The 13,251-nt window shown below is 46.1% G+C and overlaps 3 protein-coding genes across 3 annotated transcripts; all 3 read left to right on the top strand.

Moving 5' to 3' along the window:
* Positions 1–5,831: 5,831 nt before the first annotated feature.
* SMAC4_13066 (uncharacterized protein) lies at positions 5,832–6,239 on the top strand (the record flags this gene model as incomplete). The annotated part of the gene is made up of 1 exon (XM_066091246.1): positions 5,832–6,239. The coding sequence occupies one exon, from the start codon at positions 5,832–5,834 to the stop codon at positions 6,237–6,239; it is 408 nt and encodes a 135-aa protein (XP_065945644.1).
* Positions 6,240–7,482: 1,243 nt separating this feature from the next.
* SMAC4_00052 (uncharacterized protein) lies at positions 7,483–8,999 on the top strand (the record flags this gene model as incomplete). The annotated part of the gene is made up of 1 exon (XM_066089372.1): positions 7,483–8,999. The coding sequence occupies exon 1, from the start codon at positions 7,494–7,496 to the stop codon at positions 8,997–8,999; it is 1,506 nt and encodes a 501-aa protein (XP_065945643.1). The 5' UTR covers positions 7,483–7,493.
* Positions 9,000–11,839: 2,840 nt separating this feature from the next.
* SMAC4_13065 (uncharacterized protein) lies at positions 11,840–12,151 on the top strand (the record flags this gene model as incomplete). The annotated part of the gene is made up of 1 exon (XM_066091245.1): positions 11,840–12,151. One exon carries the CDS (start codon positions 11,840–11,842, stop codon positions 12,149–12,151), a length of 312 nt encoding a protein of 103 aa, XP_065945642.1.
* Between the last annotated feature and the right edge of the window lie 1,100 nt (positions 12,152–13,251).

Genomic DNA, 13,251 nt, shown 5'->3' with positions numbered 1-13,251 from the left:
AAGCCAAGAACTACCCTTTTTCGGTGCCTTTGGGTGCCTTAGGGCTATCAGTGGCTTAACCCACCATTTCGACTTTCGGCGGAGGGATTCTGGAGAGTTGACCTCCGTCTACGACAACGCCGGTAGCTCTCCAAGCCAAGCTCTTCGACAATATTTACTACTCCAGGAAGATGAAAGGCCGCCGAGGATAGTACCGTTCACCGGGCACAAGCCGCATTGAATGACAACCACCTCGAAAACTCTGCCTTAGGACGCCGCTTGCCGGACCCAAAACGGCTGGGCCGCATTCTAATTGCTATATCTTCTTTGATCCTTAATGATATCGACAACCACATCGACTAACTCCTTTTCAACTAAGGGAGGACGGCGGACCAATTTTGGAGGTTTCTCCCTTTGAGGTTTCCCTCCAACGGCGTTGACCTCTATTACTTCAAATCAGCTACGGGATTTGTGGGAGTCCGTGCACGGGCGTGGACAGGAGGGCTCAGCCCGAGCAGCAAATGCTGATTGGGGCCCCTAACTAAGGTATCTCTTTTGGGGGGCAACGAATTTATCTGGCTTTAAGCCGTGGTTTGCGCTCTAGTTTTTGGGGTTAAAGAGGGAGGATTTGGGCTCTTTCTTGTATCTATTCCGGTAGCTATCACACATCTCATGCCCTTCGGGAGGCGGAAGTAGACGTTAAAAATAACAACAACAACAAACCCCCCTAAAAAAAAATCAAAAAGTCGCCTTGTCTATTCTAAAGACTCATACGTCAGGTTTTTTTAATCGGAATTCCTGCTCAACGGGAGGCCGGACCAACTTATACCCGGCTGTGACATATTTGCCGTCATTTTCCAAACATTTTAGTACCCTAATTATTATCAGGGCTAGGGCTGTTAGTAATATAAAAAACTTTACCACTTTAGATGTTCCCTTTTTCTCATCGCCTCCCCTTTCTTCTCGTCACCATTTTTATTGTAGCGTTAACAATTTGACTTGCCGATTTTTAAAGAATTCTCAATTGCTACGGTCGTAACTACGGTTGCACACCCTCAAAAACCACTTTCTCAATTACTGGCCAACAATCAAACCTTGTACAATAATAGAAAAATGACCAAAATGACTGTTGAATTAAAGCGGTCAATTTAGCGATTTTTAATTTTTGATGCACGTGACGATTGATGCGTTGTTTTAAGTCAGGGGCATATAACTTTATTACCATTAAAACAGTACCCTAGTAATATAATTAAATTTTTTGAGCCTAGTAAGGTGGTCCGTGTTTTTGCACGTTGGACCCGGATAGACAGAACCGCCCCTCCTTCCAGTTCCGTCGCTTCGGTGGGCCTACGGACTGCGCGAACTTTGGTGCGGATTTTCTGTGACACCTTTGGTGGGCCCGACCTCAGCGCCTCCACGGTGGAAAGTGGGCGTTTCAATTACTAATTAGTATCTTCTTAATTCATTAAATTTTAGTACTTACGATAAGATATGCTCCGCTTTTTTACCATTATCAAAATGCTTCTATAATTTTCCCGAAATTTGTAACTCATTTGCTTTTTTTGTTTATTAATCTTCCGTTTGTAAGTGTCCGAAAATAATATATACCAATATTTCGTTCTTTGCGATATAGAAACAATATAATATTGTAATATATAGAATGTTATTTGGGAAACAGGAAGCTTATAATTTAATAATGTCTGTTTTTATGTATATAAGGAACGGAACTTCTATTTTGGTTAGGAAATACAATTAATCATTGGAATTTTCGTCCTTTCCGGATGTAATTCATAGAGTTTCGTATTTAGGTCCGCAATGGTAAATTAATACTAGCAACGCCTCTATTCCCGTTACCGTTAATTAAAAACTATAATATATTACTTATTTTTTTCTCATTCATTTCACTAATTACATTTCCTAAACAGTAGTAGTGAATTCTATTGTTTATATATATATGTTGTCTTATTACGCTAAACTATGTACATAGTCTACCCAGTGGCTATGCGGTGCTGCTTCCGTTCTTAGTCGGTGGGAAAAACCGTACCGTAGCCGGATGAAAACCCTCCGCTTCTCTGTTGCAACGACGCTTTGTTGACACCGTGCCTTCGATGTTTATCTTCCTCTCGGTGTGACCTCACTGTCATTCCCGAGGCCCGATCTTTGATTCCGCTGCGTGGTCCCCTGACCGTACTCCCGCTCTCCAGAATCAAAGATCAATCTGAATTCCCTAGTAGCTCTTCTGCTTCCTTCGCTTGTTCGATCTTTACTGCCAGCTTGTACTCCTGCAGCCGTCCCAGTCGCAAAGCCTAGCGAAGGATTCATTCCGCCCCGCCACTGTGTCGAGTTCGTCGTGGAGTTGTTCAGTGTTTGTCGGCCACGTTGGGTCTCCCCATAACCATATGTGTTCCGTCAAATAGTCGAGGGATTATAGAATAATATCACCTCGCCTATTTAAAAATACCTCCTAATTAAAGAGTTGTTAGGAGGTAACCGAACGTATGGATTTATATTGGTTTACTGGGAAAGAGCTCAGGTCAATGTCTTATATTTATTAATACTTTAACACTTAATACTATACGACGAGAAGGGTTCTCGGAATTGGAACGGGTTCTCGGAATTTGTACCTTAATAAATCCAATTGACCAATCGCTAACCCTCTCACTGAAACCGAAAATCCCGTCCTCACAACGCCTTACAGGCAGCCGACCAACCAATCGGCGGAGGAATCCAGTACCACGAGTAACACCCCTCCTCCTTCACCCCTGAACCCTGGAGATAGGATGAAAGAAGAATCACCCGGCGCATACTCGACGCAACCGAAGCAGAAGGAGAGGGGGGGTCTCAGTATACCAGCCAATCAGAGGTAACGAAGTTCACTGGGACGAAAAAAGGAGATAACGATAAGAACGGACAACAAACATCGAAGCAACCACGGCTCCCCGAGCTCTCATGGTGGGACGGGATGAAAGTTCGGATTTAGTGTTACGATTGAAAATGGAGAAGGTGAGGGTTTTCATCCAGTATTCAACAACACGGCTTTTCCGACCGACTAAGAACGGAAGCAGCACCGCATACCCACTGGGTAGACTAGGTAAATAGTTTAGCGTGATAAGACAATATATGATATTGAAGCTTGTAAGAATGAAATAGAAACTCACTACCACTAACTATCATTAAACAATTAAATAAATGGTGGTTACAAACGGTTCATTAATCTAACGATTTTATTCTTTCGTTTCCTTCCATTGAAATAATTAATTTGAAGTAAATTTCACGTTTAATACCGTTTAAAATAACCTATTAAGGATAGTAATAGCTTATTTCTATATAGAATTGTTTAGCCACCAAATATGAATACCTTTCGAGTAAGAATGATAAATTGTTAAAGGATTATAAAGCTATATATAGAATAATTAAGTGAAAAATACACTTAGTAACTTATTAGTAAACTTTATGGTTTTATGGAAATCACTTGCGCCTAAATTATAAAGTTAAAAGAAGGTTAAGCCCAGTAATTGAATACAAAACCATATCATTCTAATTTCGATATTTGGAAACGAATTATCTTTATTGACCGGGTTTAATTTACATTTTTTTCGCTTTAGAAATAAGATGGTTCTCGTTACTATTTGCAATTACCACAAAATTATTGAGATAATGAAATAGGTTCATTATTTCGAGCTTTTTAAAAATAAAAAAGCACCAATACATCTCATACAGACTGCTTAAAACAGCATGATAATAATCCATTGTATGGATGGGCCGGTGAATACCTGGAACTAATTAACATTGACGAAATAAAAATCATGAATGAAAAATCCATAGAAATAGCAACTTTAAAAATGATGTACGAGAAATTCCATGATTATAAGACTTCAAAAGGCTAGGACTTTAACCCGGAATATTATTTAATTTCGAAACATAAATACGCGCTGTAAAAGCTTGAAGGATTTCACGAAGCTCATTCGGACTTCCCAAGCCTATTTAAATAACTAATTAATTCGTTTAATAAGAGTTTCGAAGAATATAAGGATAACGAGCTATTAAGATCCAAAGGAATACAATAACTAAGGAGGATTTTAGATAAGTAGGAGAACAATTTTATATATTATTATAAAATTCGCGGATGAATTTTTCATAGAAGCGGGGGGTAATATAACAGCGCCGGCTAGCTATACTTACTAACGCCCTTATACTTAGTACCATACTACTTACCTTAGTACTGATTAAAGGTTGCTATTGTAAAGAGTATTACAGAACCTAGTAACAAGGAAAGCTCCTAGCGCCAAGTCATGTACAGCGCAACTAAGCCTCTTGAGGAATATTTGCCTGCAAATGTCATGACGCCGTCGCCCGGGAACTGTAGCTCTGGTTTACGACCAGTGCTGATATGTGGCGCCGTGGCTGTGCCGCCGGTGCCGCCTACATTGAACCCTTATTCCTGCGGTAGAACCGCTTTTTAGATAAACCTTTCCTTCTTTGCAGAACTATGATTCAATTATGGGATTAGCACCCGTATAAATTGTACTGTCCCCGTTATACTAGGTTCTATGTTGGCAGCCTTGCAGTTGTGCCTCTCAACTGCCATCACGACTATATAAGACCACTTGAGCGACCGAATTGCTAGCTTCGGTTACTTGTATCCTTTTGGAACATAGCCTAGTGATGTAGTGGTCCGCCAGCGCTGTGACAAGTTCTATCAAATAATGTATTTAATAGAAGAAAATTATTTACTATAAATATATATATATATATATACTGTGTTGGAGGCGTCCCGTGTCACGTTCGGCCGGCCATAGCCCCACTTCATAGGGACCTCCCTTGCAATAGTTTTAGACCTCCAGACTTGCACAGTCTGAACACAACAATACATCATCATCATTGGATTCGTTCGTGGTCGTTCACCCTATTCACAGGTTATGAGCCCTTTCGACGCAACAATTGTCAACACTTAATTGCGCCAGCGATACCCTCTCCTTCTCGACGTCGCCAGCGACCGACAGAAACCCCCAATATTGCCCTCGACGTTGCATCGCGACCGACAGTACCCCTCGAGTAACGTCGCAAGCGATCGACCTCATTCAAGTAATCTTAGCAACCGCTACACGACTGCGATTGAACCCCCCACGTCTAGTCAACGTCGTCAAGTCAACCAAGACGACCGACTTCCTGAGAACCATTCACGGCCCGTCAAGTACACCAGCCAACACCCCTCTACCTTTCCTTCTGTTAATGACTAACAACGACTACACGATGGGCGAGATATCTTCCTCATCCCCCTCAAGGTCGAGTCCAACGTTGCCAACTGGAACCGCGCCTTGCGTTGTGAGCTCGCATGCGCCGACCTTCTTGAGTATGTCACCAAAGACGTCACTGAGCCAGACAAGGTTAAGGAACCTGATGAGCACAAGATCTGGCGTACCGACAGAGCCAAGGCTATGAAGAGCATTCAAGCCACCCTCAAGGATGACAAGGTTACGACTACCCTCAGTATCAACGGCTGGGACCAAGACAGCACTGACCCCAAGTATCTCTACGATCTCATTCGCAAGACCGTTGGCAAGGTTACCAACGAGGCTCGCGCGGATATCCTCGAAGAGTACACCTCCCTTCGTCGTGCCAACTTCGATTCCATGGCCTCCTTCCTTGTTCGCTATGATCTTCTGCGCAAGCGCGTCGCTGAGTGTGGTCTGAAAATCAACGAGAAGGTTGAAGTCCTCAATCTCTACAACATGGTCAAACGCCAGTACACTATCGATGCCAAGTTCTGGGCAGCAGAGATGGCCAAAGACAAGCTCACTGCCCTTCAACTCCTTTCTCATTTGTCAACCCTTGACAACACAGAGGCTCGCATGACTAACCTTACCGTCCAAGTCAAGAAGACAACCTCCACTGCCAGCACTAACGATAAGAAGGATTCAAACAACAAGAGTGACAAGGACCGTACGAATCACAAGCAGGTTACCTGCTCGGACTGCGGCCAGTCCATGCGTGACGACTTCAAGCACTTCTCTTGCGATCATCATCGCAACCCTCGTACAGCTGACTGCTGGTGGTGTGACCCTGATAAGGCTCCCGCCAACTGGAGCAGAAAGAAGGATGCTATCGAGAAAAAGGCCAACAACTCTGGCACTACCGCGGCGACTGGAGCAACCAACACGAGCTTGGCGACCACTGGTGCTACCGGCTCTGCTTTGCCCTTTGGCAACTTTGGCATTGGAGGCCATACCTTTGCTCACTTCCACAAGGATGTTCATTAGAGCCCACAGCAAAATCAAATCACGTTGATTCATACCAAATGCAACACTCAACGTGTGATATCACTGAAGTCCAACAGGGTTCTGAGGTAACAAACCCCATGAAAGACTTGGTAGTCTACGACTCTGGTTGTGGATCCAATATCTTCAATCATGTTATGAATGACTGAATGAATGAAAGAATTTTTCGACTACGTTCTACCAATACTAGATAATAAGTCGTGCCTGCGACGGCGGCGTGGCATAGGTACATGAAACGGGAAAAAAGCCCCATAGGTCAGCTAGGTCGGACCCTAGCGTGGCCGTGCGCTGGAAAAATCCTAACTTCTGTGCGGTTTTGAAAAACCCCAGGCCCCAAAAGCCTTCATTTTCCTATTCCTGTCCCTGGCATTGCGAGGTTCCTAAAGTGTATATTGTCCAAGGAGATCGCCGTCGTTTCCTTTCCGATGTTGAAATGAAAATGGATCGAAAAGAAAATTCCGATTAGAATGCGGCCCAGCCGTTTTGGGTCCAGCAAGCGGCTTTCTAAGGGGGAGGTTTCGAAGAGTGGTTGTCGCTCGCCCCCCGACGAGCTGTCATCTCTCCAGCGCTCTTTCTTTTTCGATGTACTTTTGAAGAGCTTGGTTTCAAAAGCTATCGGCTGTGAGGGACGAGACGGCGGTGGACTCTCCAAAGGCCGCCGCTGTAGTTGTTGTTACTGTCGTTCGAATTGTATCTTCCCGAATTCAAACCGATGAAAAAGTGGTGGGTTAGGCCACTGGTAGCTCCAAGGCACCCATTGCACCAAAACAGGGTAATTTTGGCCTGGCCTCTAACAACCGACTAACAGAGGGTGCCAAGAAAAACATTTTCGGGGGATTCAATTATGTTAGATGGTGTACAGACCTTCCACCCCTCCCAGAACCAGCCAAGCATACTATCGGCGACGGCACGGTTACCCTATCATACCATATTGGCACAGTCGAGTTGACGATGCCAACCACTACGAATGTGAACGTTCGAGTCCGTATCAAAGATGTCATTTACTCCCCTTCAACTCCAGCCAACTTGCTGTCAACCAAAGGCCTTCTGGAAAGCGGCTTAATTTGGGACGTGAAGACCAACCAGATTAACCTACAGAAGAATGCCATCCAGTGTAACTACGTCAATGAACTAGTGGTCTTGCCAGTTATCCAGCCTTACAATTTCGACCAATTAAGAACCGAGGCCAAGAACGTTTTGCTGGAATCTATGAACTATTTAACCATGCACAAGAGAATGATGCACGCAGGCAAAGAGCAGGTTATGAAGGCTTGCCAGGAAGCAGGCATTACTCTCAGCAACAACCACAATCACTTCTGTGATGGCTGTATGAGAGCAAAGGCTACAGATACAATGCTCAAGCACGCTCACACCGTCACAACGATTACTCCGGTGCAGTTTATTCGTGGAGACGTCATTCAGCACAACCACCCGAACCATCTAGGACAACGATACTGTGTCCACTTCATTTGTGAAGCCTCTGGTCATCACTGGGTTGACTTCTGTACAATCAAGGGCGAGGCTTTTACCAAACTGAAGCAGTTCAAGAAATGGATTGAGCTCCAGACAGGTCTTAAAGTCAAAGTCGTTGGACTCGACGGCGGACCAGAATGGAGGCTTCCAACCAAAGAGTTTCAGAATAGTCAACTATACAAATGGGCTAACGAGGAGGGCGTTCAGATCTACAAGACGACCGCCCACACCCCATGGATGAACGGTAAATCAGAAAGAGCTGGAGCAATCATTATGGAGCGCTCTAGAGCCCTCATGATCGACCTCAATATCCCACCCCATCTCTGGTCCTTCGTTGTTCAAAGCGTTGTTATCGTAATGAGCCTGATGCCCTCAAAGGCAAATCCAGAAGGCAAAAGTCCACATGAACTGCTCTGCAGAGCCATCCCCGGTTACCCTGAGAATGAAATCAAGCCATGGACCAGGCACTTGCGCAGTTATTTCTGTACCGCATACTACTACATCAAACCCCAGAACCGCACCAAAGGTGAGAAGTTGGAGGAACGAAGCCGCCCTGGTCGTCTGATCGGATATGCTGATGCCCATGGCCGTATTTACTGGATCTGGGACCCCGAGACTGGCCAGATTATTCGAGCCAGTGCCGTAAAGTTCGTTGAGAAAGACCAGTCAGAGTCCTCAGAAAAGGAAGCTCTCCAACATGCCGTCGTCTTTAGCGACCAGACCGTTCAAGAAATCAGGGACGTCACAGACAGCAGCATCCAGTACTGGATCACCGTTGCTGGCATAAAGCCACATGCCGTAGACTCCCCAGCTCCTTCGAACGTAGTCGAAAAATTCATTCATTCATTCATTCATTCATTCATTCATCCCCAGCTCGTTCGAAACAAATCACTAACAAGTTCAACCCCATTGCAGAGAAAGACGTGGTACTCGAGTTCCCACCGACTCACTACCTCACTCCATGGTAGAACTAGGTCGAAAAATTCATTCTTCTTCTTCTTCTACCTCACTCCAGAAGCCACGAGATCTCGAGAACCAGGACCATCGTCTCCAGAACCCCAACCAACAGTACCATTGCCTCCCGACCAACCAATGCGATCTATAGAACAAGAGGAGGACGGATCTATCGACCTCGATGACCTCAACGAGGAGAATCCTAGCCCAAACAATACGTTCGAAGACACTTGTGAAGACGCAGCAGAAGAGCCACCCGACTTACCTTTCGAGAAAGCAAGATTCGAACCCAAGTCTCCCAAATCTACACAATGAGAATCTCCAGACCCGCCTTCACTGGATCAATACCAACAACCGCTGGAGACACCGGCAAATGAATCAGCGCAGCCAGAGTTGACACAAGGCAGCCAACCCTCTGAGGAAGCCGCCACGGCACCTCCAGAGGTAAGCGAAGGCAGACCTCGTCGCTCAGCGGCCAAGCCACCTGAGTTCAAGTACAATGTCCAACGGGCAGTTGACAGTAACAACAACGTTGTAGATCCCAGTCTACAACTCCCTGCATTCTTCTATGGAATCGTTGAGGCTAGCTGTGTGACTCGCCTCCCCGAATACTGCCTCACAGCAATGAAGATGCTTCATGACCTTGCTGCTGTCAAGACGGACCGTAACATCCCCAAGAACCACAACAACGAAGCCGTAAAAATGGCCAACTACAGATCATACTGGTTGCCAGCAATGGAAAAGCAAGTCAAGGCCCTGGAGGATGCAGGAGTCTACTATTTGGTGAAGCGAACCCGGGAAATGCACGTTGTTGTTGTTGTTGTTGTTGTTGTTGTTGTTGTTGTTGTTGTTGTTGTTGTTGTTGTTGTTGTTGTTGTTGTTGTTGTTGTTATTTTTAACGTCTACTTCCGCCTCCCGTAGGGCATGAGACGTGCCGCACCGGTGAGTCTAGCATACAAAATTTAGAGCAGTGCCCTAATTGTCCACCAAAACCATTAATCCGAGGGCAAACCGAGGCCTACTGCCATTGTAAATCATGTGTTGCCCATAGCGTAAACGCGGCCCAACACTTATAATCGAATCGCCTAGTGGGCGAGCCGCCAGTACATGACGGAACCTGTAGCACAAAAACCGGGAAATGCACGTTTTACCTGGCAAATGGGTATACGATGAGAAACACAATATCGATTTGAAGGAGCACATGGCCAGAGCCAGGTGGGTGGCCAGTGGCAACTTCGAGCACGATAGGTGGGATTTGCAGGACATCTACGCCGCTGTCGCTAATTCGGTCGGTGTGAGGCTCTTCCTTTGCATCATGGCCATTAACAATTTCGAATGCGAACAATACGACTCCAACACCACCTTTTTGAATGCCCTCGTTCCCAAGGATGGCAAGAAGTATTACGTTGAACAACCGACTGGCCTCGAAAAGAAGGATCGTCACACATGGGTATGCCAGCTGGTTCGAGCCCTGTATAGACTAAAACGCAGCCCCCTCTTTTGGTTTGAGACCTTACTGCCAGTCCTGAAAGCACTAGGCTTCACACCCATAGATGCAGATTTGTGACTCCTGGTGAGCAATACCCTGGGGGCGATTATGGCTCTTTACGTTGATGACTTCCTCGTGGCAGCAGCCAACCTCAAGATTATTACCCACATCAAAGGAACTCTGGAAAAGAAGTTCAAGATCGAACATTTGGGCCCAGTGAGGACCTTTTTACGCTTTGACATCGTCAGAACTCGAACTGAACGCATCGTGTTTATCTCACAAGAACGGTACACCAAGACAATTATCGACAAGTTCACAAAAGGCCTCGCCAAAGGACAAGACCTTCACCCGACAAAGACACCCTGGCCTCCGGACTTCAAGATCCACGAGGGTGAGGAGGTTTTCTGACTTGCAGAAGCCCTACATCAAGAGCACTGGCTGCCTCAACTACTTATCATCTGGCACCCGCCCTGACATCACGTTTACTGTCAGCAAACTTTGCGAGAGCAATGCCAAACCAACCGACCGTCATGGAAACACACAGAAAGGATTAGGGTTTTTCCAGCCCACGGCAACGCGAGCGCCTGACCTAAGAGGCTTTTTTCCCGCACTTATGTACCTATGCCCAGCCGCCGTCGCGGGCACGACTTATTATCTAGTATTGGTAGAACGTAGTCGAAAAATCCATTCATTCATTCATTCATTCAGTCACCAAGTCGGTAACGGCCAGATAACTAAATCATATCATATGGGTCTCGTGGAACTGAGTCTCCCCACCATATCTGGCAAACAGATTACGGTCGAGATCAGAGATGCGATTTTATCGCCATCAACACCAGTCAACCTTCTCACGACAACCGGGTTACTGGATGGTGGAATGGTTTGGTCCATGGAGACGAACAAGATCAAATTCAATAAGGGAAAATACATGGGAGAAGAGATACAATGCAACTGGATAGCCAACCTTCCAATCTTACCGACAATGGCACCGAGAGATATCGACGAGAGATATCAGGCCCAAGCACCAAGGCTTGCCTTATTAGCGTCTATCAACTACGATACGATGCATAAACGACTAATGCATGCAGGAAAAGAACAAGTCATAAAGGCTTGCCGTGACGCGGGTATTACCCTGTCAAATATCGGAAAAACGAATTGTGATGCGTGCCTTCGAAGTAAGGGAACCGGCATTGTCTACAAGGTGTCAAATCCAGTTGCGACGAGACCACTTGAGTGCGTAAGGATCGATACGTGGAGCCACAACGTTGCAGGTCACATGGGGATTAAGCACGTCGTGCACTTTGTCTGCATGGTATCCGGTTTTCACTGGGTAAAGATGATAAGACAGAAGAGCGAGGGGTTGATAGCCATTAAGGAATGGAAGAGATGGGTTGAACTCCAGACCGGCCTGAAGGTAAAGGTTCTGGGGATGGATGGAGGCACAGAGTTTGGCTTTGGTACGAAGGAGTTCCATAACAGTGAAATCATGGCTTGAGGACGACAAAAAGGGGTTGAAGTCATAAAGACACCACCACACACCCCGTGGATGAATGGCGCACCAGAAAGAGTAGGAAGAGCGATGATGGAAAAATCAAGAGCGACAATAATCGAGCACGACACCCCTATCGTACTATGGCCTTTGGTCGTCGATGCGGTAGTCAGGGTCATGAACATACTTCCAACAAAATCCAACAAAGAGTACATCAGTCCTCATGAAGTTCTCAGCAGAGCAGCAGGCATCCCGAATCCGAAGCCCAGTATCCATCATTTCCGAACGTATTATTGCACGGCATATTACCATATCAAGAAAGAAAGAAGGGTACAAGGCGACAAATGGGCGGAGCATTCGAGACGAGGCCACTTCGTTGGTTATGCAGACTTGAATGGGAGGATCTTCTACATCTGGGACCCAGAATATCAACAACTGGTCAAAGCGAGTGCCGTAAGGTTCCTTGAAGATTCATCTATGAATGAATGAATTTTTCTACTACGTTCTACCAATACTAGATAATAAGTCGTGCCCGCGACGGCGGCTGGGCATAGGTACATAAGTGCGGGAAAAAAAAGCTTCTTAGGTCAGGCGCTCGCGTGGCCGTGGGCTGGAAAAACCCTAATCCTTTCTGTATGTAGTCAGTCAGAAGAGGAGAGGGCCGTCAAGCATAGTGTATTCTTCTCAGACCAGTCGATGGAGGAGGTGGATAAGGTTCTGCAGAGCAAAAAGGAAGTCTGGATTACAGCAAAACGTCCCAAACCCGAGGAGCTGATAAATGGACCAAGTGTTACGCCTGAGCCACATGGGTGGGTGACACAGAGGAGTCAAGGAAAAGAGAAAGCGGTTACCATGACGGATCAACAACAGGAGGAACACACGATTGATTCAATCTTAGGCCTTACCCCGACAAAACATATCTCAACACTTCCAACACCATCACCAAGTGTAACGCCAGCGCCAGAATTAGCTCAACAACCATCTCCAACAATAACAACACTACCTACGATACAAGAAGAACCCAAATCACCATCCCCGGCCCCATCGAAAACATCAGCAGAAACAACTTCCTCCGAGGAGGAGTCAACCCCGTCACCAGGCCCAACTCAACAACCTCTGGGTCCGGACCGAACCCCTCTAGGTTCGCGGGCTTCAACTCTAGGCCCGACATCAATTCCTCTAGGATCGTCGAGACAAATCCAGGGTCCGAGGGAACAACAGAGCGTTCCGAGGTTGGAACTACAAGAACCCGGAACACAACCCCGAGTGTCCTGAAAAGCAACCCCGCAATATGCGAACCAAGATGTGATGACCTCAACTGAGCAAGACCAAGAGGATAACTTCCAGTCTTTCGATGACGATGACGACTTTGAGCCATTCGATAACTTGCCCTATATTAACCCTCATGATCTTGACGAAGAAGACCCTATCCCACCGAGGCAAAACCAGATCAGATCAGCATTCTCATCCCCAGATCCACTCCAGGATACTCCGTCAAAACCACCAAGAATCACGCAACAACTAAAAGTAACGACGGACTGAGAATCAGCACCCACGGAGCTAGAACACGCGACAACGGAGTCGGAGAA

Source organism: Sordaria macrospora, chromosome 1, assembly GCF_033870435.1.
Source record: "Sordaria macrospora chromosome 1, complete sequence".
Taxonomy (NCBI): Eukaryota; Fungi; Ascomycota; class Sordariomycetes; order Sordariales; family Sordariaceae; genus Sordaria; species Sordaria macrospora.
The sequence above is the reverse complement of the archived record's forward strand: the minus strand, read 5'-3'. Positions and strand labels throughout refer to the sequence as shown.